This window comes from Leucopleurus acutus (assembly GCF_964270905.1).
Source record: "Leucopleurus acutus genome assembly, chromosome: 2".
Taxonomy (NCBI): domain Eukaryota; kingdom Metazoa; phylum Chordata; class Mammalia; order Artiodactyla; family Delphinidae; genus Leucopleurus; species Leucopleurus acutus.
This window is the reverse complement of record NC_139143.1, coordinates 127,621,147-127,648,056: the sequence shown is the minus strand read 5'-3', so window position 1 is coordinate 127,648,056 and position 26,910 is coordinate 127,621,147. Positions and strand designations below refer to the sequence as shown.

The window sequence follows — 26,910 nt, the reverse complement described above, 5'->3', positions numbered from 1 at the left end:
TTATATATTCTGGATATAAGTCCCTTATTGTATATATGATTTACAAATATTTTCTACCATTTATTGGGTTGTCTTTTTATTTTCTTCATATATCCTTTGATATTACATGTTAATTCCCTTCCAGAAGGATGACTGTTTAGCTTTCTTTCCTTTTCCTTCTATAAACATGGACACTTCCCTACTTCCCCTCACCCAGTAAGGTTATTACATAATTTTAGTTAGATAAAAATGATTATGACTATCCATGTTACACATAACTGAGCATGCACAACTTTTTACATTTTTCCCCCAGAATTAATAACTTTTTTTGTGTGTGGTTTACCTTGTACTTTCACTAATTCAAGCATAGACGTTTTCACCAATTATATAAATATCCTTTCAGTATATTCTAAATATCCTCTCAGTATTCATTCATTCACTTCAGGTACTCAGTCAATTTCAACCTCTGGAAGAAGTCTCTCCCACAGGTTTCAAACTTGTTCCAATCTGGATTGGTTACCTCTCTTTCGCTAGTATACAGCTATGACCCCAGATTTCTCTTCATCATCATTGTTTGTCTTTCCTGTGTTGGATCTCTCTTTTTTTAAAAAAATGTTTGTTTATTTATTTTATTTTTGGCTGCATTGGGTCTTAGCTGCGGCACGCAGGATCCTCTGCTGTGGCTTGTGGGCTCCTTGTTGCAGCACATGGGCTTCTCTCTAGTTGTGGCCCACATGGTCAGTAGTTGTGGTGCATGGGCTTAGTTGCCTCTCAGCATGTGGGATCTTAGTTCCCCGACCAGGGATCCAACTCACATCCCCTGCATTGGAGGGCGGATTCTTAACCACTGGACCATCAGGGAAGTCCTGGATCTCTTGTTTTTTATATCCCAAGTCTTCCTCTGTTTTCACTTACTCTCTTCTTTTCATGGAGCACGGTTTTTAGTAACTTTTTGAGAAAGAGTGAGACTTTATATGTCTAAAATGTTTTCTCATTTCCTCATGATTGATTGATAGTTTTGCTGAAAATAGAATTCGTCAGGAAGTAATTTTCCTTCAGAATTTAGGAGTCATTTCCCCACTGTCTTGTAGATTATAATGTTCCTATTGAGAAGTTGAAACCATTGAGACTCCTGACTCCTGAATTTTGGATATGACTGACATATTTTCCCCCTCCATTCTCTGGAAGCATGTAAGACCTTTTGGTTTCAGCATCTTTAGAAAGTGAAGATAAAAATTAAATAAAATCTCAAATCTTCAGAAAATTTGCAAGTACATTACAAAGAACTTATTTTCCTGAAAATTTTAAGAGTTAGTTGCTGACATGATGCTCTGTCACTCTCAAATACATTAGTATTTCTTACAAGGATATTCTCCTATTCAACCACAGTAAACCTTCAAAATAAGGAAATTAACGATAATACCATTTAATAGCATTTAATCCTCAGACCCCATTCAAGTTTTTCCAATTTTGTCAATAATATCCCTTATTATTATTTTTTAAGATGTATTTATTATTTATTTATTTTTTAAATTTTTGGCTGCATCGGGTCTTAGTTGTGGCATGTGGGATCTTTGTTGAGGCATGCGGGATCTTTTGTTGCGGCGCACAGGCTGTTGCGATGTGCAGGCTTCTCTCTAGTTGTGGCATGCAGGCTCCAGGGCATGTGGGCTCTGTAGTTATGGCACGCGGGTTCCAGAGCGTGTGGGCTCTGTAGTTTGCAGCATGCAGGTTCTCTAGTTGAGGCGTGCACGAGCTTAGTTGCCCTGCGGCATGTGGGATCTTAGTTCCCTGACCAGGGATCGAACCGGCGTCCCCTGCATTGTAAGGTGGATTCTTTACGACTAGACCACCAGGGAAGTCCCGCCAACAATGCCCTTTATAGAAAAAGGATTCAGTTAAGAATCAAGCATTGCCTTTAGTTTTTGTATCTATTTAGTCTTCAGTCATGACCATGACACTTGAAAATTACGGGTATGTATTTTCGCTCAATTTGGGTTTGTCTGATGTTTCCTCATCGTTAGATTCAGGTAATATTTTATTATAGGAAAGAATTAATTATCAGATTGTACCTGAGAGCGGTCTCTTTGTTGTCACCTTGTGTAATGTGTAGTATTATACAGTCATACATATTCATGATTTAGTTTCTCTGGCTATAAGAATTAGTAATATACCATTGACCCTTGAACAACATGAGGCTGAAGGGTGCTGACCCCCTGCAAATTGAAAATCCTCATATAATTTTTGGCTTCCTCCAAACTTAACTATTGATAGCCTACTGTTGACTGGAGTCCTTACTGATAACATAAACAGCTGATTAATACATATTTTGTATGTTATATATTTTTATACTGTATTCGTACAATAAAGTAAGCTAGAAAAAAGAAAACATTATTAAGAAAATCATAAGCAAGAGAAAATACATCTCTAGTACATATGTGCATTTATTGAAAAAAATCTGCATTTAAGTGGACCCATGCAGTTCGGACCTGTGTTGTTCAAGGATCAGCTGTACATGTTTTTGCATTAGACTGTTTCTGGTTATATTAAGAAAGGAATATCAATTTAGCCAACTAGCTCTCTGGGAAATATCTGTGATTAAATAACCAGCTGCTGTAATCAGTTTGACTGTCAGATTTTAGAAAAGCCCAGTGGGCTAAGTGTAAGGTAATTCTGTAAACTGAGAATCTGGAATCTTTTTTCCAGTCTAGAAAAGGCAATCTGTAACTAGCTCCATAAGGTTTTTATGGGCCAGTGTTACTTCCCACCCTTTTTAGTTTTGGAGGGATCAGTCATAGCTGTACATTTTTTACTTAACCAGCACATCTGTCCTTTGTGGAGGCTTTTTAAAAAATACTTTCCACACCTGAAGCTAACACAACGTTGTAAATCAACTATACTCTAATAAAACATTTTCAAAAAAGGAAAAATATAAAGTAAAAAAAGTACTTTTCAGATGAGATGTACTAACTTTTAAGGAAACTTAAGCAATATATTGACTTGATACATAATTCATGAATTTCAGTATTCCTTATACTGTTTCTCAGTTGCTGTTTCCTTAACCATCTGGAGATATATTTTAAATGAGGCTTTTCCTTCATTTAATATAAGCATATATATATATATATCTTAATTAAATATGATATTTACTAAATTAGTTCAGACTTGTGCTGGTTAAATTGCATTATTTGCTTAAGCTTGTGGATGAACTAAATGTTCTTTTGGCTGAATTTTATGATTGGCTTAAACTTCTGAATGAACTAAATGTTCTCTGAAAATTTCCAGTATGGAATTGTTTGCCTAAGGTGAATCCTCATATTTTCTCTTTAAGAATATTGATTTTATAAAATGCATATTTTCTGATCATAAGTATTCATTGAGAATAAAATTTAAATTTATTATTTTAATTAATCCAAATGTCTTTTCTTTTTATGCAGTGTTTATAACCTTACAATTTAATGTATTGCATTAAGAATGTTTGTGTTTTCCATTATAAACATCCAAAATACTTCCTGCAACATTTGAAAATTTTGATATCAAAGAATTTTTTTCAAGTTTTTACCCAAGTTTCTTTGCTTTGTTTTGAATAACTTTTAATTTTTTCCAATTGATTTCAGACTGCCATATAGAGTATGTAGTACATGGCTCCTTCTTTAATTAATTCAACAAGTTATTTTACCAAGCATTGTAATGAGTGCTAGGGATACAGTAAGAAGTGAATCTCTAATCCAAAGGAATTTATAATTCATTTTGAGATTTTGGTTAAAAAAAAAGCAATTACAGCATAGTATTATCAGGAACTGTAAGGTATCTGATATTCTACCCTACTTGCAAGCTAACAAGTTAGCCTGCCACAGTTTCATAAATGCTGACAGAAGACACAGACTCCTAGATCAGAGAGAAAGGACTTTATACCCACAATAGCAATATCCAGAGTATCAACATTTTCTTGCACTGATTCCCCAAGCTCCTTTTCCCACAGGGCGATGTGAAGAGGGCTAGGTGATACCTGCACATACAGAGTTTTACAGGAGAGAATTGCTGATCTTAGGGAACCTGAATCTTTTATAATGGGCGGTAAGCATATTTGCCTGCTACTATGCAGGGAGGCACCATCTTTATCTTCTGAGACTGTAAGCAAACCTGCCCTTTGCTGTAGAAGGAGACACTATATCTTTCAAGGCTATTCACTGTATAAACATCCTTGAAAAGTCTGTCCAGAACAAAGGCAGTCAGTGCCTTTGCTCATAAGATATGCAAAAGGCCAGTAGAGAATTGTCTCCCAGTTCTCCACGAAGAAACTCTTTTCTTGGCTTTGAAGAAGCAAGCTGTAAAGAGACTGTATTAGTGTTCTATTGCTGCATAACAAATGACCTCAACTATAGCAGCTTAAAACTACACATTTATTATCTCACAGTTTCTGTCAGTTAGGAGTCTATGTATATCTTAGCTTGGTTCTCTGCTTAGGGTCTTACAAACTGCAGTCAAGGTGTCATTCAGGGCTGGATACTCATCTGGAGTACTCACCTAGGGAAGGGTCTGCCTCTCTGCTCATGTGGTATGGGCAACACTTAGTACCTTGCAACTGTAAGATTCATTGCTGTTTACTTTTTCAAAGCCATTAATGTAGGAAGAGATTGGAAGGAGAGACAGAAAGAAGAAACAGGAAATCACTAGTGATATAAGAGGTTAAGAGAGTACCTGTGTAAATATAGTAAGACAACTCCTCCACAGCAGGATTTCTCAAACTTGTCACTGTTGACATGTTGGGATGGATAATTCTTTTACTGTTCTGTGCATTCTGAAATGTTTAGCAGTATTCATAGCTTCTACCCACTAGATGCCAGTAGAATCCAATTGTTATACCCAATTATTACAGCCAGAAATGTATTCAGGCATTACAACAGTGAACACCCATGTGATGACCACTCAGGTAAAGGAACAGATATTGCCAGTACTTCAGAACTCCCCTTCTGTTCCTTCCTGTTCATTATTCTCTACCTCCCTCCAAAAAGAAACCACTTTTTATTAATTACTTTTTTGTTTTTCTTTATAACTTAGTTTTACCTGTTCTTTTAAAAACTTTAAATATAAGGAATCATTCAGTGTGTATTTTTTATATCTGGCTTCTTCTATCCAACATTGTGTTTGTAAGATTATTCATGTTGTTGCATGTAGCTATAGCTCATTTATTTCCATTGCTATATAATATTCCACTGTATGAGTATGCCATTATTCAGTTCACTGTTGTTGGACTTCTGAGTTGTGGGCAGGTTTTGGCAGTTAGAAATAATACTGCTTAATCATTTTATACCTGCTTCTTAATAAAATTTTGGACATATTTTTATTGGGTACATAGGAATGGAACTTCTGAGTCTTGAGGTGTATCTTCAACTTTAGTTGAACTTTTGGCAAACATGATGTTTGCCAAAATGGTTTTCAAAATGATTGTACTAATTTACAGTCCCATCAGGAGTGTATGAGAAGTCCCATTGCTCTTATCCAAAACCTGATATTGTCAGTTTAAAAGTCTTAGCCATAGTGGTTGGTAGATAGTAGTATTTCATTGTGGTTTTAATTTGCATTTCCTGTTAATGAGGTTGAACACCCTTTCATATGTATATTGACCATTTGACTATCTTCTTTTGTGAAGGTCTTGCGCATTTTTCTATTGAGTTATCTTTTATGATTTGTAGAGCTGTTTTATACGCCCTTCGTTGCTTCTGTGTTACGAATATCTTCTCCCACTTTGTAATTGGCTTTTTTTGCTCAGTATTGTGGGGTAGACATTGTTGGTGTGCCACCCACATCCCCTTGGCATTCACTTTTGTGTATGGATGGCATCTCACTGCAAGCAAGCTGAAACTTTCTGCCTGAGGACTTTCTCTGGCCACAGGAGAGACTAGAGAGTAATCAGGGAGTTGCTGACCCAGTGATAGGTCTTGACGAATACTGGACTGAAGTTGGTGAATAAATGCCCCATTTTCCTTACCTCTGGAAGTAGTTTCTGAAGCTTACTTTACACTGTCTCTGAGAGGTCTCCAGCAGGATTGAGCCACGGTACCATACACTGGTAACCGGATCATCATTACATCCTATATTGATGTTCTTCCCTTGCCTTCTGCTTCCCCACTCTTCTTGCCTATACTTCCTGGAATTACTTTTCAAATAAATTATTTGGTTTCTAAAAATTGGTTTTTGGAGAACCTATCCTACATCAGTGGTGTCTTTTGATGAATAGAAATTCTTTTTTTATGATTCATTATTTTGTATATATTATGAAACAATCACCACAGTAAGTCTAGTTAACATCCATCCCCATGCATAGTTTTAAATATTTTTCTCGTGACGAGGACTTTAAGATCTACACTCTTAGTAACTTTCAAATATGCAATACAGTGTCATTAACTATAGTCACCATGCTGTATATTACATCCCCACGACTTATTTATTTTATAGCTGGAAGTTTGTACCTTTTGACCTTCTTCTCCCATTTTGCCTCTCCGCCACATCCTAACTCTGGCAACCACCAATCTGTTCCCTGTATTTATGAGTTTGGTTTTTTGTTTGTTTTTAGATCCATGTATAAGTGAGATCATGTGGTATTTGTCTCTGTCTGACTTATTAGAAGTCTTTAATTTAAATGTAGTCTATTTTTTTCCTTTATAGTTAGTGTTTGTTGTATTCTGCTTAAGAAGTCTTTACCTACCCCAGTGTCTTGATTGTACCCGTGGGATTTTAATTTATGGAGATCACTCAGTGATGACATGGAGAGGCTAATGCCATTTAAAGGCTATATGTATATATATACATATATATATATACATATATATATTTTAATCTAAATTTATTTATTTATTTATTTTTGGCTGCATTGCATCTTTGTTGCTGTGCACGGGCTTTCTCTAGTTGCGGTGAGTGGAGGCTACTCTTTGTTGTGGTGTGCAGGCTTCTCATTGCAGTGGCTTCTCCTGTTGTGGAGCACAGGCTCAGTAGTTGTGGCACATGGACTTAGTTGCTCCGCAGCATGTGGGATCTTCCTGGACCAGGGCTCGAACCCATGTCCTCTGTGTTGGCAGGTGGGTTCTTAACCACTGCACCACCAGGGAAGTCCAAAGGATATTCTTATTACTTACAATTCCTGAGAGAAAGAAGTATGTCATGCAGAATTACATGGGGAGGTACCAGGATTACTCAGGAGGTGGAGGACTGGGGGGAAAATATTGCAAAACCCTAAATTACTGCAGTAGTAGGAACTTGTTAGGTGAAAACGTCCCCTATTTAGTAAGAAGCAAAACACAGATGGTGGGATTTGTGGTTGGAGTATTTGTAATGTGATTTTTGTGTGCCCACAAAAACCAGACCATGGGGGAGATGTAAACAACTTGGCCATTAGTTTGAACCTGTGATTAATGTGTGCTAAATCATCAATTATGAAACTTATAAAGGTTTGGTTAGAATATCCAAGGTAATGAAGATATTCTTCTTTGTTATATTCCAGATGCTTTATTGTTTTATGTTTAGATTTACAGTCCACCTGGAATTGATATTTGTATGTGGTGTGAAGAAGGGGCCATATTTAATTTTTTCTTGTACAGATTCATAATCGTATTGGTACCATTTATGGAGAAGACTTTCCTTTGCCTACTGCTCCACAGTCAACCTTTGTCATAAATCAAGTGCCCATATATGATTTTCTTTCTAGACTCTATTCTATACCATTGGTTTGTCTGTCTGCCTTTGTGCTGATACCACAGTTTCTTAATTACGCTATTATAAGTTGATATTCATTAGAGTTAGTCGTTCCATGCTGTTCTTCTTCAAGAGTATCTTGGCTATTTTTGGAAGATGTTCTCCTTTAGTAATAATGATGATAATTGTCTTATGTTTGGTGAATTTTATTTATTTTTAATATTCCAGTTAGTTTCAGAAATTCATTATAAGAGAGCATGAGATAACTTGTTTTGGGGCTAACAACGTTCATCTGAGTATTTCTTCTAAATTGATCCATATAGTCTTGGAAAAGTCCAGGTATTGTGCAATGGGGATATAGGTTAGGAGGCTTCAAAGAGAAATCGCTCATAGCAATACAAGCTTACCTCAGGAAACAAGAAAAATCTCAAATAAATAACCTAACATTACACCTAGAGCAACTAGAGAAAGAAGAACAAACAAAACCCAAAGTTAATGGAAGAGCAGAAGTAAATGAAATAAGACTAAAAAAACAGTAGAAAAAAAGACCAAACTAAAAGCTGGTTCTTTGAAAAGATAAACAAAATTGATAAATCTTTAGCCAGACTCATCAAGAAAAAAAGGGAGAGGGCTCAAATCAATAAAATTAGAAATGAAAAAGAAGTTACAACCGACACCACAGAAATACAAAGGGCCATAAGAGACTACTACAAGCAACTATATGCCAATAAAATGGACAACCTAGAAGAAATGGACAAATTCTTAGAAAGATAAGAAATGGACAAATTCTTAGGAAGATACAATCTCCCAAGACTGTACCAGCAAGAAGTAGAAAACATTAACAGACCAGTTACAAGTACTGAAATTGGGCTTCCCTGGTGGCGCAGTGGTTGAGGGTCTGCCTGCCGATGCAGGGGACATGGGTTCGTGCCCCGGTCCGGGAAGATCCCACATGCTGCAGAGCGGCTGGGCCCGTGGGCCATGGCCACTGGGCCTGTGTGTCCAGAGCCTGTGCTCCGCAGCGGGAGAGGCCACAGTGGTGGGAGGCCTGCGTACCGCAAAAAACAAAAAAAACCCCAAAAAACCCAAAAAGTACTGAAATTGAATCTGAGATTAAAAAACTCTGCTCAAGGGCTTCCCTGGTGGCACAGTGGTTGAGAGTCTGCCTGCCGATGCAGAGGACACGGGTTCGTGCCCCGGTCTGGGAGGATCCCACATGCCGCGGAGCGGCTGGGCCCGTGAGCCATGGCCGCTGAGCCTGCGCGTCCAGAGCTTGTGCTCCGCAACGGGAGGGGCCGCAACGGTGAGAGGCCCGTGTACCGCAAAAAAAAAAAAAAAAAAAAACTCTGCTCAAACAAAAGTCCAGGACCAGATGGCTTCACAGGGGAATTCTATCAAACATTTAGAGAAGAGTTAACAGCTGTCCTTCTGAAACTATTCCAAAAAATTTCAGAGGAAGGAACACTTCCAAACTCATTCTATAAAGCCACCATCACCCTGATATCAAAACCAGACAACAATACCATAAAGAAAGAAAATTACAGGCCAGTATCACTTATGAACATAGATGCAAAAATCCTCAACAAAATTCTACACTCCAACAATACATTAAAAGGATCATACACCATATTCAAGTGGGATTTTTCCCAGGGATGCAAGGATTTTTCAGTATCCACAAATCATTCAGTATGAGATACCACATTAACAAAATGAAGAATAAAAACCATGTGATCATCTCAATAGATGCAGAAAAAGCTTTTGATAAAATTCAACATCCATTTATGATAGAAATTCTCCAGAAAGTGGGCATAGAGAGAACCTACCTCAACATATTATAAAGGCCATATATGACAAATCCACAGCTGGTGAAAAGCTGAAAGCATTTCCTCTAAGATCAGGAACAAGACAAGGATGTCAACTCTCACCACTTCTGTTCAACATCATTTTGGAAGTCCTAGCCATGGCAATCAGAGAAGAAAAAGAAATAAAAGGAATCCAAATTGGAAAAGAAGAAGTAAAACTGTCACTGTTTGCAGATGACATGATAGCAGACATAGAAAATCCTGAAGATACTAGAGCTCATCAATGAATTTGTTAAAGTTGTAGTATACAAAAGTAATATACAGAAATCTGTTGCATTTCTATACATTAACAATGAAAGTTCAGAAAGAGAAATTAAGGAAACAGTCCCATTTACCATCACATCAAAAAGAATAAAATACCAGGAATAAACCTTTCTAAGGAGGCAACAGACCTGTACTCCAAAAACTATGAGACACTGATGAAAGAAACTGAAGATGACACAAACAGATGGAAAGATATCCATGTTCTTGGATTGGAAAAATCAATATTGTCAAAATAGCTATACTACCCAAGGCAATCTACAAATTCAGTGCAATCCTTATCATATTACCAATGGCATTTTTCACAGAACTAGAACAAAATTTTTAAAATTTTGTATGGAAACACATAAGACCCCGAATAGCCAAAGCAATCTTTGAGAAAGAAAAGTGGAGCTGGAGAAATCAGGTTCTGTGACTTCAGACTGTACTACAAAGCTACAGTAATCAAAACAGTGTGGTACTGGTACAAAAATAGAGATATATAGATCAATGGAACAGGATAGAAAGCCCAGAGATAAACCCACGCACTTATGGTCAATTAATCTATGACAGAGGAGGCAGGTATATGTAATGCACAAAAGACAGTTTCTTCTGTCTTTTAATAATAAGTGGTGCTGGGAAAACTGGACACCTACATGTAAAAGAATGAAATTAGGATATTCTCTAACACCATATAGAAAAATAAACTCAAAATGGATTAAAGACCTAAATGTAAGACCAGGTACTATAAAACTCTTAGAGGAGGGCTTCCCTGGTGGCGCAGTGGTTGAGAGTCCGCCTGCCGATGAAGGGGACGTGGGTTCGTGCCCCGGTCTGGGAGGATCCCACATGCCGCGGAGTGGCTGGGCCCGTGAGCCATGGCCGCTGAGCCTGCGCGTCTGGAGCCTGTGCTCCACAACGGGAGAGGTCACAGCAGTGAGAGGCCCGCGTAACGCAAAAAAAAAAAAAAAAAAAAAACTCTTAGAGGAAAACATAGGCAGAACACACTTTGACATAAATCACAGCAGTATCTTTGTGGATCCATCTCCTAGAATAATGGAAGTAAAACCAAAAATAAATAAATGGGAGCTAATTAAATTTAAAAGTTTTTGTGCAGTAAAGGGAACCATAAAAAAAAAGACAACTTACAGAATGGAAGAAAAATATTTGCAAATGATGCGACTGACAAGGGATTAATCTCCAAAATATACGAACAGCTCATACAGCTCAATATCAAAAAACAAACAGTTCAATCAAAAAATGGGCAGAATGGGACTTCCCTGGTGGTCCAGTGGTTAAGAATCCACTTTGCAATGCAGGGGATGCCAGTTTGATCCCTGGTCAGGGAACTAAGATCGCACACGCTGCAGGGCAACTCGGCTTGCACGCCACACCTAGAGAGCCCGTGTGCCGCAACTACAGAGCCCATGCTCTCTGGAGCCCATGCACCACAACTACAGAGCCCACGTGCTCTGGAGCCTGCACGCCACAACTAGAGAGAAGCCTGTGCACTGCAGTGAAGAACCTGCATGCTGCAATGAAATATCCTGCATGCTGCAACTAACACCCAACACAGACTAAATAAATAAATATATATATATTTTAAAAATGGGCAGAAGATCTAAAAAGACATTTTCTGAAAGAAGACATACAGATGGCCAAAAAGCACGTGAACATTGCTAATTACATTGCTAATTAGAGAAATGGAAATCAAAACTTCAATGAGGTATCACCTCACACCAGTCAGAATGGCCATGATTGAAAGTCTACAAATAATAAATGCTGGAGAGGGTGTGGAGGAAAGGGAACCCTCCTACACAGTTGGTGGGAATGTGAATTGGTACAGCCGCTATGGAGAACAGTATGGTGGTTCCTTAAAAAACTAAAAATAGAGCTACCATATGATCCTGCAATCCCACTACTGGGCATATATCTGGAGAAAAACAATTCAAAAAAGATACATGCATCAAGGGACTTCCCTGGTGGCACAGTGGTTAAGAATCCACCTGCCAGTGCAGAGGACATGGGTTCGAGCCCTGGTCCGGGAAGATCCCACATGCCGCAGAGCAACTAAGCCTGTGCACCACAACTACTGAGCCTGTGCTCTAGAGCCTGCAAGCCACAACCACTGAAGCCCGCGCACCTAGAGCCCGTGCTCTGCAACAAGATAAACCACTGCAATGAGAAGCCCATGCACCGCAACAGAGTTACCCCTACTCACTGCAGCTAGAGAGAGCCCACGTGCAGCAGTGAAGCCCCAATGCAGCCAAAAATAAATAAATAAATATTTTAAAGAAAAAAAAAACAGTAGCCAAGACATGGAAGCAACCTAAGTGTCCATTGACAGATGAATGGATAAAGAAGATGTCATGTATACACACGCATACACACACACACACACACATACACACACACACACACACACGCAATGGAATATTAGCCATGAAAAGGAATGAAATTACGCCATTTGCAACATGGATGGACCTAGAGATTATCAAGATAAGTGAAGTAAGCAAGACAGAGAAAGAAAAATACCATATGATATCGCTTATGTGGAATCCAAAGAATGACACAATGAACTTATTTACAAAACAGAAATGGACTCACAAACATAGAAAACAAACTTGTGGTTACTAAGTGGGAGAGGGAGAGGGATGAATTAGGAGTTTGGGATTAAAATATACACATTAATATATATAAAATAGAAAACCAGCAAGGGCCTACTTATAATAGCACACGGAACTATACTCAATATCTTGTAATAACCTATAATGGAAGAGAATGTAAAAAAAGAATATGTATTACATATTATTTAATCTTTATATATTCTTGATATATTTATATATATGTAAAACTGAATCACTTTGCTGTATATTTGAAACTAGTACAACATTATAAATCAACTATATTTAAATAAAAATAACAAAACAGCTCTATATCAAGCATATTACATCATAATTGTAATATCCTAAAACTCCTTGTCAGTATTGGTAAATTAGTCCATTCACAAACATTCCTCATTTCCCCAGGTTTAGTACCAGTGTTTGGCTTTGGAGATGGTATGATTTGATTTTCAAAAAATTTATTTATAAAATTTAGAATGTTGATGTTGCTTTATTTTGAAAAACTATAATTAGTTTGGACCACTGGAATTATGAAAATTGTTTTACTTGCATAAACAGGAACCGATGAGGGAAATTCATGTTCTATAACTATCTGGGAGGTTTGGATTCAGTTTTTCAAGTGTCATCCATTTATCAGTGTCTTTTCTGCCTTTTAAAATTAATCTTAGTCTCTTAGTGCTGGTCAGTATTGAATTGTATCTCCTGTTGCTACTGTGGGTTAAGCTGGACACAAAGGGTTTTATATAGAAATGAAAGTTGGGTACAGTGAGGTGAACTCTTCTCACTGTCAGACTCACAGGAGACTAGTGCATTAGGCTTATCATGATGGGTCAGTAATTTGTAATCATTGTCTAGGCTGTTATCCTGCTGAGGTTGATAAATAAAAATGTATGGGAAATGTAAGTGTAGAGTGTTTAAGAGGAAAACCCATTAATGTGTTAAATATTTATGGTGTCCACATTTGGATTTTTATCTTAATAGATTACTGCAGCTGAATCAAAGATAACAAATTTAATATACCTAAAACATACCTTGGAACTCGTGGATCCTTTAAAGGTAATTTTTATGTGTATATGTTGTTTAAAACATGTCTAGCATCAGGTTTTTAAACTTTTTGTTTTGAAAAAATTTCAAACAGTAAGTTGCAAGAATAGTATAATGAATTCTCATATTCTCTCTCTTTCCACACACAGCACACACACATATTATTGTCCTTATTATTACCTTACTGAACCATTTGAGAATAAGTTGCAGTACCTAAATACTAAAGTGCATATCTCCTAAGAAAAAAGATGTTCTCTTGCATAACCACAATATGATTTAAAAATTCAGGATATTTAACATTGGTAAAATACTATTAAGTTGACCCTTGAACAACATGGGGGTCAGGAACACCAACCCTGCGTGTAGTGGAAATTCTGCATATAACTTATTGTTGGCCCTTTGAATATTCAGTTCCTCCACATCCACAGTTCCTCTGTATCTGCAGTTCCATATCTGCAGATTCAACTAACCGCAGATCACGTAGTATTGTGGTATTTATTGTACTATTGAAAAAAATCCACCCATAACTGGACCCTCACAGTTCAAACCCATGTTGTTCAAGGATCAACTGCATATTATATATAGCCTATACTCACATTTTTTCAGTTGTCCTAATACTGTTCTTTATGGTATTTTTGTTTTTCCTGGTACATGATCCAGTCAAGGACCATGCATTGTATTTAATGTCAAGTTTCTTTACACTTTTTTTTTTTTTTTTTTTTTGCGGTATGTGGGCCTCTCACTGTTGTGGCCTCTCCCGTTGCGGAGCACAGGCTCCGGACGCGCAGGCTCAGTGACCATGGCTCACGGGCCCAGCCGCTCCGTGGCATGTGGGATCTTCCCGGACTGGGGCATGAACCCATGTCCCCTGCATCGGCAGGCGGACTGTCAACCACTGCGCCACCAGGGAAGCCCCTTTACACTTTTTTAAAGTGAAAAGTTTCTCAGCCTTTCTTTGCCTTTTGTGATATTGACATCTTGAAGAGTAAGGGTCAGTTTTTTTTTTAAATATCTTTATTGGAATATAATTGCTTTCCAGTGTTGTGTTAGCTTCTGTTGTGCAACAAAGTGAGTCAGCTATAAGTGTACATATATCCCCATACCCCCTCCCTCTTGTGCCTCCCTCCCACTCTCCCTATCTCACCCCTCTAGATGGTCACAAAGCATCGAGCTGATCTCCCTGTGCTATGCAGCAGCTTCCCACTAGCCATCCATTATACATTTGGTAGTGTATATATGTCAGTGATACTCCCTCTCTTCATCTCAGCTTCCCCTTCCCCCTCTCTGTCCTCAAGTCCATTCTCTACATCTGCACCTTTATTCCTGCCCTGCCTCTAGTTTCATCAGTACCATTTATTTAGATCCCATATATGTGTGTTAGCATACGATATTTCTTGTTTTCTTACTAACTTGCTTCACTCTGTATGACACTCTAGGTCCATCCACCTCAGTACACATAACTCAATTTTGCTCCTTTTTATGGCTGAGTAATATTCCATTGTGTATATGTGCCACATCATCTTTATCCATTCATGTGTTGATGGACGTTTAGCTTGCTTCCATGTCCTGGCAATTGTAAACAATGCTGCAGTGAACATTGTGGTACGTGTATCTTTTTTGAATTATGGTTTTCTCAGGGTATATGCCCAGTAGTGGGATTTCTGGGTCATATGGTAATTCTATTTTTAGCTTTCTAAGGGACCTCCATATTGTCCTCCATAGTGGCTGTATCAATTTACATTCCCACCAACAGTATAGGAGGAAACCTTTTTCTCCACACCCTCTCTAGCATTTATTGTTTGTACATTTTTGATGATGACCATTGTGACCAGTGTGAAAAGATACCTCATTGTGGTTGTTTGCACTTCTCTAGTGATTAGTGATGTTGAGCATCTTTTCATGTGTTTCTTGGCAATCTGTATGTCTTCTTTAGAGAAATTTCTATTCAGTCTTCTGCTCATTTTTGGATTGGGTTCTTTCTTTTTCTGACATTGAGCTACAGAGCTGCTTGTATATTTCGGAGATTAATCCTTTGTCACTTGCTTCATCTGCAAATATTTTCTCCCATTCTGAGGGTTATCTTTTCATCTTGTTATGGTTTCCTTTGCTGTGCAAAGCTTGAAGTTTAATTAGGTCCCATTTGTTTACTTTTGATTTTATTTCCATTACTCCAGGAGGTGGGTCAAAAAAGATCTTGCTGTGATTTATGTCATAGAGTGTTCTGCCTATGTTTTCCTCTAAGAGTTTTATAGTGTCTGGCCTTACATTTAGGTCTTTAATCCACTTTGAGTTTTTTTTTGTGTATGGTGTTAGGGATGTTCTAATTTCATTCTTTTACATGTAGCTGTCCACTTTTCCTAGCACCACTTATTGAAGAGCCTATCTTTTCTACATTGTATATTCTTGCCTCCTTTGCCAAAGATAAGGTGACTGTATGTCCGTGGGTTTACCTCAGGGCTTTTGGTCCTGTTCCATTGATCTATATTTCTGTTTCGTGTCAGTACCATACTGTCTTGATTACTATAGCTTTGTAGTATATCTGAAGTCAAGGAGACTGATTCCTACAGTTCCGTTTTTCTTCCTCAATATTGCTTTGGCTATTCAAGGTCTTTTGTGTTTCCATACAAATTGTCAAATTTTTTGTTCTAGTTCTGTGAAAAATGCCATTGGTAATTTGACAGGGATTGCACTGAATCTGTAGATGCTTTGGGTAGTATAGTCACTTTCACAATATTGATTCTTCCAATCCAAGAACATGGTATATCTTTCCATCTGTTTGTATCATCTTTGATTTCATTCATCAGTGTCATATAGTTTTCTACATACAAGTCTTTGGCCTCCTTAGGTAAGTTTATTCCTCGGTATTTTATTCTTTTTGTTGCAATGGTAAATGGGAGTGTTTCCTTGATTTCTCTTTCTGATTTTTTGTTGTTAGTGTATAGGAATGCAAGAGATTTCTGTGCATTAATTTTGTATCCTGCTACTTTACCAAATTCATTGATTAGCTCTAGTAGTTTTCTGGTGGCATCTTTTGGATTTTCTATGTATAGTATCATGTCATCTGTAAACAGTGACAGTTTTACTTCTTTTTATCCTATTTGGATTCATTTCATTTTTTTTTCTTCTCTGATTGTTGTGGCTAAAACTTCCAAAACTATGTTGAATAATAGTGGTGAGAGTGGGCAACCTTGTCTTGTTCCTGATCTTAGAGGAAATGCTTTCAGTTTTTCACCATTGAGAATGATGTTGGCTGTAGGTTTGTCATATATGGCTTTTATCATGTTGAGGTTAGGTTCCCTCTATGCCCACTTTCTGGAGAGTTTTTATCGTAAATGGGTGCTGAATGTTGTCAAAAGCTTTTCCTGCATCTATTGAGATTATCATATGGTTTTTATACTTCAGTTTCTTAATATGGTATATCACATTGATTGATTTGCATATATAGAAGAATCCTTGCATTCCAGGGATAAACCCCACTTGATGATGGTGTATGATCCTTTTAATGTGCTGTTGGATTCTGTTTGCTAGTATTTTGTTGAGGATTTTTGCATCTATGTTCCTCAGTGATATTGGCCTGTAGTTTTCTCTTTTTGTGACATCTTTTTCTGGTTTTGGTATCAGGGTGATGGTGGCCTCATAGAATGAGTTTGGGAGTGTTCCTCCCTCTGCTATATTTTGGAAGAGTTTGAGAGGGATATGTGTTAGCTCTTCTCTAAATGTTTGATAGAATTTGCCTGTGAAGCCATCTGGTCCTGGACTTTTGTTTGTTGGAAGATTTTTAATCACAGTTTCTATTTCAGTGCTTGTGATTGGCTTGTTCATGTTTTCTATTTCTTCCTGGTTCAGTCTTGAAAGTTTGTGCATTTCTAAGAATTTGTCCATTTCTTCCAGGTTGTCCCATTTATTGACATATAGTTGCTTGTAGTAGTCTCATGATCCTTTGTATTTCTGCAGTTTCAGTTGTTACTTCTCCTTTTTCATTTCTAATTCTGTTGATTTGAGTCTTCTCCCTTTTTTTCCTGATGAGTCTGGCTAATGGTTTATCAATTTTGGTTATCTTCTCCCAGAACTGGCTTTTAGTTTTATTCATCTTTGCTATTGTTTCCTTCATTTCTTTTTCATTTATTTCTAATCTGGTCTTTATGATTTCTTTCCTTTTGCTAACTTTGTGTTTTTTTGGTTCTTCTTTCTCTAATTGCTTTAGGTGTAAGGTTAGGTTGTTTGTTTGAGATTTTTCTTGTTTCTTGAGGTAGGATTGTATTGCTATAAACTTCCTTCTTAGAACAGCTTTTGCTGCATCCCATTGGTTTTGGGTCGTCATGTTTTCATTGTCATTTGTTTCCAGGTATTTTTTGATTTTGATTTCTTCAGTGATCTCTTGGTCGTTTAGTAACATATTGCTTAGCCTCCATGTGTTTGTATTTTTTACAGATTTTTTCCCTGTAATTGATATCTAGTCTCATAGCGTTGTGGTTGGAAAAGATACTTGATACGATTTCAATTTTCTTAAATTTACCAAGGCTTGATTTGTGACCCAAGATACGGTTTATCCTGGAGAATGTTCCATGAGCACTTGAGAAGAAAGTGTATTCTATTGTTTTTGGATGGAATGTCCTATAAATATCAATTAGGTCCATCTTGTTTAATGTGTCATTTAAAGCTTTTTTTTCCTTATTTATTTTCTGTTTGGATGATCTGTCCATTGGTGAAAGTGGGGTGTTAAAGTTACCTACTATGATTGTGTTACTGTTGATTTCCCCTTTTATGGCTGTTAGCATTTGCTTTATGTATCAAGGTGCTCCTATGTTGGGTTCTTAGATATTTGCAATTGTTAAATCTTCTTCTTGGATTGGTCCCTTGATCATTATGTAGTGTCCCTCCTTGTCTCTTGTAATAGTCTTTATTTTAAAGTCAATTTTGTCTGATATGAGTATTGCTACTCCAGCTATCTTTTGATTTCCATTTTCATGGAATATCTTTTTTCCATCCCTTTACTTTCAGACTGTATGTGTCCCTTGTTCTGAAGTGTGTCTCTTGTAGACAGCATATATATGGGTCTTGTTTTTGTATCCTTTCAGCAAGTCTGGGTCCTTTGGTTGAGGCATTTAATCCATTTACATTTAAGGTAATTATTGAAATGTTTGTTCCTAGTACCATTATCTTAATTGTTCTGGGTTTGTTTTTGTAAGTCATTTCCTCCTCTTGTGTTTCTTGCCTAGAGAAGTTCCTTTAGCATTTGTTGTAAAGCTGGTTTGGTGTTGCTGAATTCTCTTTAACTTGCTTGTCTGTAAAGCTTTTGATTTCTCCATCGATTCTGAACGTGATCCTTGCTGGGTAGAGTAATCTTGGTTGTAGGTTTTTCCCTTTCACCACTTTAAATATATCTTCCCACTGCCTTCTGGTCTGTAGAGTTTCTGCTGAAATATCAGCTGTTAATCTTATGAGGATTCCCTTGTATGTTTTTTGTTGCTTTTCCCTTGTTGCTTTTAATATTTTTTCTTTGTGTTTAATTTTTGTTAGCTCGATTAAGATGTGTGTTTGCATGTTTCTCCTTGGGTTTATCCTGTATGGGACTCTCTGTGCTTCCTGTACTTGGGTGGCTATTTCCTGTCCCATGTTGGGGAATTTTTCAACTATAATCTCTTCAAATATTTTCAGCCCCATTTCTTTTCTCTTCTTCTTCTGGGACGCCTATAATTTGAATGTTGGTGTGCTTAATGTTGTCCCAGAGGTCTTGGAGACTGTCCTCCATTCTCTTCATTCTTTTTTCTTTACTCTGCTCTGTGACATTTATTTCCACCATTTTATCTTCCAGCTCTCTAGTCCGTTCTTCTCCCTCAGTTATTCTGTTATTGATTCCTTCTAGAGTGTATTTTATTTCAGTTTTTGTGTTGTTCATTAATGTTTGTTTGCTCTTTAGTTCTTCTAGGTCCTTGTTAAACGTTTCTTGTATTTTCTGTCTTCTATTTTCAAGATTTTGGATCATGTTTACTATCATTACTCTGAATTCTTTTTCAGTTAGTTTGCCTATTTCCCCTTCTTTTACTTGGTCTTGTGCATATTTATCTTTCTCCTTTGTCTGTAATATATTTCTCTGTCTTCTTATTTTGTCTAATATACAGTATTTAAGGTCTCTTTTCCCTAGGCTACAGGGTCACAGTTCCTCTTATTTCTGTTCTCTGCCCCCAGTGGTGGTGTTGGTCCAGTGTCTTGTGTAGGCTTCCTGGTGCTTGCATTCTAGTGGGTGGAGCTGAGTCTTTTCCCTCTGATGAGCGGGGCCACGTCAGGTGATTTGTTTTGGGCTGTCTGTTAGCTTAGTATGACTTGATGTAGTCTGTGTGCTGATGGGTGGGTTTGTGTTCCTGTCTTGTTTGTTGTTTGGTATGACATGTCCAGTGCTGGGAGCTGCTGGCACTTGGGTGGACCTGGGTCTTGGATTCAGATAGAGGCCTCAGTGAGAGCTCTTGGCAGTTAATCTTCCCTGGGACCGGGAATTCTCTCGTGGTCCAGCATCCTGGACTTGGTGCTGCTACTCCAGAGCCTCAGGCCCATCTTCTGGTCGAGGAACCAGGACACTGCAAGTCTCTTGTCCTGGCAATAAAGGGGATGAAAAAAAAAAAGAGACTAACAAAACCCCAGACAAATGGTAAAAAGTAAAATCAAACAAATGGAAACAGAAACAAGGAAACATGCTGCACACACAGAAAAGAAACAAAAACAGAACCAAATAAATCAAATAGCAAGAGAACAACCAGACAAACAGAAGAACCAAAGAATGAAATCAAACAATTAAGAGGAAAGCTGACAAAAACCCAAAACCAAAAAATAAAACCAAAGCAGAATTCTAACGGAAGAATGAAGCAAAGAAACAAAACAAGCTGACAAAAATGATGTAAAAAAAAACTGAAAAAGAGAAAAGGGAAAAAAGAACAACAGAAAAGTAATGTAGAAATAAAAATATATTTTAACAAATAGAAAATATATTAAAGAAAAAAAGGCAAACAGAACCCTGGAGAAATTGTAAAAACAAAATCAAACAAACAAAAACAGAAACAAGAAAACACACACACACACGTGCAAGAAACAAAACAGAGCCAAATAAAACAAAAATCAAGAGAACAACCAGAGAAATACAAGAACTCAAAAATGAAATCAAACAATTAGGATTAAAACTAACATAAACACATAACCTAAAAACAAAAACAAAACAGTGTGCCAATGAAGAATAAAGCAAGGAAACAGAATAAACTAATAAAAACGATTTAAAAATAATAAAAAGGGAAAAAACACAGGCAACAGAAAAGCAAAGTAGAAATGGAAATATGAAAAACAGAAAAATATATTAAAGAAAAGAGGAAGAAAAAAATAAGGGAAAAGAACACAGAACAACATAAAAGCAAAGTAAAAATAGAAATGTATAAAAAAATAAAAATATTTTATAAACCATGGCAATCCCAGAAGACTGAATTTAAAAAAAAAACTAAAACAACAAACAAAATGAAAGAAAGAAAAAAAAGCTAGAGCCAACAACAGAATGAATCAAAATGTAATAAAATTAATAGTAATAATTATGTTTCCTTGGAGTCTCCGCTGTTAGTGTCCTTACATGCCGTGAGCCACAGCTCACCTCTGCCTCCCCAAGAGGCCCTCCTCTGCCTCTGGGCTGGTCTCTGGACCTGCTATGTGCCCTGTGGGGACCACTCAGTCTCTGATCTGGCCCAGTTCCTGCGTGTGCTTGCCCCCAAAGTCCACAGCTGCCAGAGCTAGACCGTTTTCATTTGTGGGAACACTCATTGTCTACTCAGATATTCCATAAAAACAGGGTCTTCCTAGCTGATTGTGGGGGTTTGATCTGCAGCTTGTACAACTGATGGAAAGATTTTAGATCTTCTTCCTTAGTTACCCCATCCCTGGGATTCAGCTTTGGTTTTATCCCCACCTCTGCATGTGGTCCACCCACAGGAGTCTGGTCCTGAGGCTGCCTTGGAGCTCTTGGTCTGCCCCTGTGAGGACTAGGTGCAGAGGTGGTATGACTGCTTGGATCACGAGAGCCCTGGCGGTGCCAAATGTGCAGGGAAACCAGTGGCCACAGGTGCCGGGTCAGTTGTTTAATAAGATATTCCTCAGTTTGCGTGATTGTTTCCTCATGATTAACTTCTGCTTACTCATATTTGGCAATAATACTCTATGAGCAATGTTGTATCTTTCTCAGTGTATTACATCAGGAGGCACATGATGTCATTTTTCTTTCCCTTCTTGGTGATAATAACTTTGATTAATTACTTCACTATAAATTTATAAGTAATTTGTGGAGAGATACCGTGAGACTGTGTAAATATACTGTTTCTTGTCAAACTTTCACCCATTGATTTTGTTATTTATTAATGACTTTTACCTGAAGTAACTCCGATGGTTACAGAATGGTGATTTTTTTCATCTATTTTTAAATAGATGGGGGAGAAAAGGAGCATGTAATGATATAAATTTTTTGATTTGAAAAAGGGACAGGAAATATGTCATAATACTTAAGAGTATTTATCTTTGGAAGGGTGGTAGAATAATGAGTGATTTAAATGTTTTTCTTTATGCTCTTATGCATTTCTAGTTTTTATTGGTATGTAAGTATTATTTTTCTATTAATAAGCAAAAAAGTTATTGCCATTGCCTCATAACAAAACTAAAATAGGAGGTAAAAGTCAGGTTACCTATGTTTTCTCTCTTTTCTGTTTATTCAAATAGTGATCACTCATAGTTTCAATTAAGCAAAATAAAATCCCTACTTTTGCCATATAAGAATGGATAAGTTGCTCTATTTACAAATATACAAAACACTTTCTTAGTTTAATGTATTAACACATTTAACCCAAATTTTGGATTTATATGTAGAGTACTCTGAATGTACAATGATAACTGTTTAACTGCATTAATAAGTAGTTAATTAAACTAGTTAAACTACATTAATAAGTAGTTTAATGTTAATGTTAGTTGGGCAGCAAGAAAAATAAAAGTCATAGTAGTAAAGCAGTGGATGCCACTGTTTAGCCATGTGCTCTTTATCTGAAAAGTGGGCCAGATACAATCTGTCTTCACCTGCATACCTAAAATTTCTGTTATGAGTATATAAATGAGAAGATGAAGCAAGAAAATACTTGGTAAAATGTAAAGTACCAAACAAGTCTAAAATGCTTTGTTTGAATAATGTCATAATTTATTATCCTTAACTATCTTTTTCTTTATTCTTTAATAGATTACTCTGAAGAACTGTAACACACCTTTATTAAGAGCTTACTATGGTTCCTTGGAAGATAAGAGGTCTTTGTCATTCAACTGTTAATAAAACAGCAGATCATTTCTTTTTTCCTGATCATAACTGATTTTAAGAACTCTAATTATATTCTATAGAACAATTAATTGAGCTTTGGTTAACAGAAATTTTAAACTGTTCATTAAAAATTTATTTATGTATTATATTTTATAAATACCAATAAATAGGGTAACAGCACATTGAGGGTTTGTGTTAATGGACAATTATAATAGCATTAAAAGTTGAAATCATACAAAATTTTAATATTTCTTTTTAACTATTCTCCATGGAAAGACTTGCAAATATAAAAATACATTATTCTTTTGTGTTAAATCATGAAGGACTTAATGTAACCAAAAAATAGTCTATATGAATACTGAATAAGATCTAATTACAGTTTAATTTTAGTATTGCTTTTAGCAGTGGCGCCTTGGTTCTTGAACAAAATGGCTTGTGATACTTAAAAGCTGTTATTTTATTGATTCAAGATTCACACCTTATGTGAGGTCACAAAATGAGGTTAATAAAACTGAATTATTACAGATAAATACAGAACAGAATACTGTAACATAAAAGGTTAGGAAAATAGGTGTTACCAGACTCCTGGTCTGCATGATCACTGCACTTAGACACTGATGATTGAAAGGTTCCTGTTATACTGTCTCATAATATGCTTAATCTCCCTTGCACCAACTGAGGGCAAGGACCATATGTTAATCCTTCTTTGAATCCCTGCACCTAACACAGTGATTGCTACATGGTATAAGTAAATGTTTATTGAGTCAATGAGCATGAAGCCAGAATTTTTATAAAGTGCTTCAAGGATATATTTTATATTCACAGACACAGTTGGTATGTGTAATTTGGGAGATCTGTTTATCAACAGTTGTAGGATTGTTCTTGGTGGTCTCATGTTATTTTAGGAGAGTAGTTATGACTGATGAAATAGTTTACAATTGATGTAGTCACAGTCCTAATTTATGTAATTTTATATATATTGTTTATTTATTTGCAAGATAATTTTCAGCAATAATTTTAAGAAAATAGTTATTTGCTATCATTAACTGTTGTTCAAATTATCAGTTAACATAACTGTTTGACTTATTGCCTATAATGTTCTTTTTTAGGTTTGTAATCATACTTGACAAGATTAAAACAGTAATTAATGATGATGCAAGATACATGAAAGGATGCCTGAACATGAGGACTCAGAAGTGCTATGCAGTGAGGTCTAACATAAATGAATTTCTTGACATAGCCAGAAGAACATATACAGAGATTGTAGATGACATAGCAGGTAATGTAATTACTTGAACATACTTATTCTGTTTTTTAGAAATAAAACAAAATTTTTTAGGACATGTTGTGCTTTTTTTGCTGATTATATTAACGATGCATATTTTAAATTTATTTTTTGTTACCAAAACAAATAACAGATAATGTTAACAGATATTATCATTTAAGGAGCCTTTAAAAAAAAAAGATCTCACAGTGTTATAATGTGTCCCTTCTTTTCTACAAACTTAAATTTAGAGTTCCTTCAAATTTAAATATAGGGTTACATGAAGGCTAGGAGAGTAGTTTACCTTCATACAATGTTGAGTATAAATTGCATGAAAAATACTGGCTATCAGTGCTAAAGGGTTTCATTGGAGGAAGAGATATCATTTTTGTCTAGAAGAGGTAGCATTTCAGCTAGTACAGTAATTCATTTTGTGAATTTACTAATCTCCTAGTTAATATAGACACTGTCCTAGGTACTGGGAATACATAGTGGACAGAACAAAGTCCCTGTCCTCATGGAGCTATAATAGTAGTAGAGACAGATAATAAACATACACACATATGTATGTGTGTATATATATATATATATATATATATCCATTGATATATATGGATATATGTATATCCATATTGATATATAAAGTATATCAATCATATATAGTACATAATTTCACATGGATTTAAGATATATGAAGAAAAAAATAGTAGATCAGAGAGGTCAGAGTGTGACTGGGTGTGGAGGCATAGAGGATGGGAATAATTTTAGTAGAATAGCCTAAAAAGGAATTCTGCCCTCTGGCAGTGGTACATACTGAAGCACAATGGCCTGAGGAAACCTTAAGGAAATTTGTTAGGATGGTATAGGGCATTTCCTTACAGAGCTACTAAGAGATAAGGTCAGAAATGTAGACTGGGGATCAGAATTTAGTTTTCGAAGGCCAGATTGGAGATGTTTCCCAAGGAGAATGAAGAGGCACTCTATGTTTTTGCTCTATGGAGTGAAATTGATCAAGAAGATATGTTGAGTGAATTTGAGTGGAGCAATGGAAAGAGGAACTATTTTAAGCTATTACAAGTTAACAAAGCATTATTTAGGGTGTATACGAGAAGAGAGAGATGCAGAGGTTGAAGGAAGAATTGATAAGAATTAATCATTGAACTCAAAATGGATTAAAGACCTAAATGTAAGGCCAGACACTATAAAACTCTTACAGGAAAACATAGGCAGAACACTCTTTGACATAAATCACAGCAAGATCTTTTTTGACTCACCTCTTAGAGTAATGAAAATAAAAACAAAACCAAATGGGACCTAATGAAACTTAAAAGCCTTTGCATAGCAAAGGAAACAAGATGAAAAGACAACCCTCAGAATGTGAGAAAATATTTGCAAATGAAGCAATTGACAAAGGTTTAATCTCCAAAATATACAAGCAGCTCATGCCACTCAATATCAAAGAAACGAACAACCCAAACAAAAAATGGACAGAAGACCTAAACAGACATTTCTCCAGGAAAACATACAGATGGCCAAGAGACACATGAAAAGATGCTCAGCATCACTAATTATTAGAGAACTGTGAATCAAAACTACAATGAGGGGCTTCCCTGGTGGCACAGTGGTTGAGAGTCTGCCTGCCGATGCAGGGGACACGGGTTCGTGCCCTGGTCCGGGAAGATCCCACGTGCCGCGGAGCGGCTGGGCCCATGAGCCATGGCCGCTGAGCCTGTGCGTCCGGAGCCTGTGCTCCGCAACGGGAGAGGCCACAACAGTGAGAGGCCCGCGTACTGCAAAAAAAAAAAGAAAACTACAATGAGATCACCTCACACAGGTCAGAATGGCCATCACCAAAAAATCTATAAAAAATAAATGCTGGAGAGGTGTGGAGAAAAGGGAACCCTCTTTCACTGTTGGTGGGAATGTAAATTGACACAGCCACTATGGAAAACAGTATGGCTGTTCCTTAAAAAATGAAAAATAGAGCTACTGTATGACCCAGCAATCCCACTATAGGGCATATACCCAGAGAAAACAATAATTCAAAAAAACACATGCACCCCAATGTTCACTGCAGCACTATTTACAATAGCAAGGACATGGAAGCAGCCGAAATGTCCATCAACAGAGGAATGGGTGAAGAAGGTGTGGTCCATATATACAACAGAATATTACTCAGCCATAAAAAGGAACAAAATTGGGTCATTTGTAGAGATGTGGTTGGACCTAGAGTGGAGTAAGTCAGAAAGGGAAACAAATATTGTATATTAATGCATATACATAGAATCTAGAAAATGGTATAGATGATTTTATTTGCAAAGCAGAAATAGAGACACTGATGTAGAGAACAAATGTAGGGATACCAAGAGGGAGAGTGGGGGTGGTGGGATGATTAGTAGATTGGGATTGACACTATACACTATTGATACTATATGTAAAATAGATAATTAATGAGAACATACTGTGTAGCACAGGGAACTCTACTTAATGCACTGTGGTGACCTAAATGGGAAGGAAATCCAAAAAGGGGGATATATGTATATGTATAGCTGATTCATTTTGCTGTACAGTAGAAACTTACACAACATTGTAAAGCAACTGTACTACAATAAAAATTAACTTAAAAAAATATTGGGAGGGAGAATGGGCTACAGTGAGAGCTGGCTGTCTCTCTGTTTTCCAATCTGCCAAGCAGCCAGGCGTGGCTGGTTGAAATGTGGCTGATTCCTCCTCATCCCATCAGAGTCTCTTTACCAACAGCAGCTGCCTTCCACTTACATACGCCCAGTCATCTAGGGCTTGTCTCTCTTTGGAATTCCATTCATTTAGACTTGTGTCTGGATCTCTTTCAGTATCTTTTATGACAAAAGATTTCTAAATTTA

The 26,910-nt window shown here is 36.8% G+C and overlaps 1 protein-coding gene across 1 annotated transcript in view; it reads left to right on the top strand.

Moving 5' to 3' along the window:
* The window catches only part of MSH4 (mutS homolog 4), a gene marked incomplete at both ends in the record, with an annotated part of 97,174 nt that overhangs the window by 31,743 nt on the left and 38,521 nt on the right, over positions 1-26,910 (top strand). Inside the window, 3 exons of the mRNA XM_082863144.1 lie at positions 13,379-13,453; positions 22,689-22,753; positions 23,873-24,042. Coding sequence (XP_082719270.1) covers positions 13,379-13,453; positions 22,689-22,753; positions 23,873-24,042 — 310 coding nt within the window. The remainder of the gene's footprint in view (positions 1-13,378; positions 13,454-22,688; positions 22,754-23,872; positions 24,043-26,910) is intronic.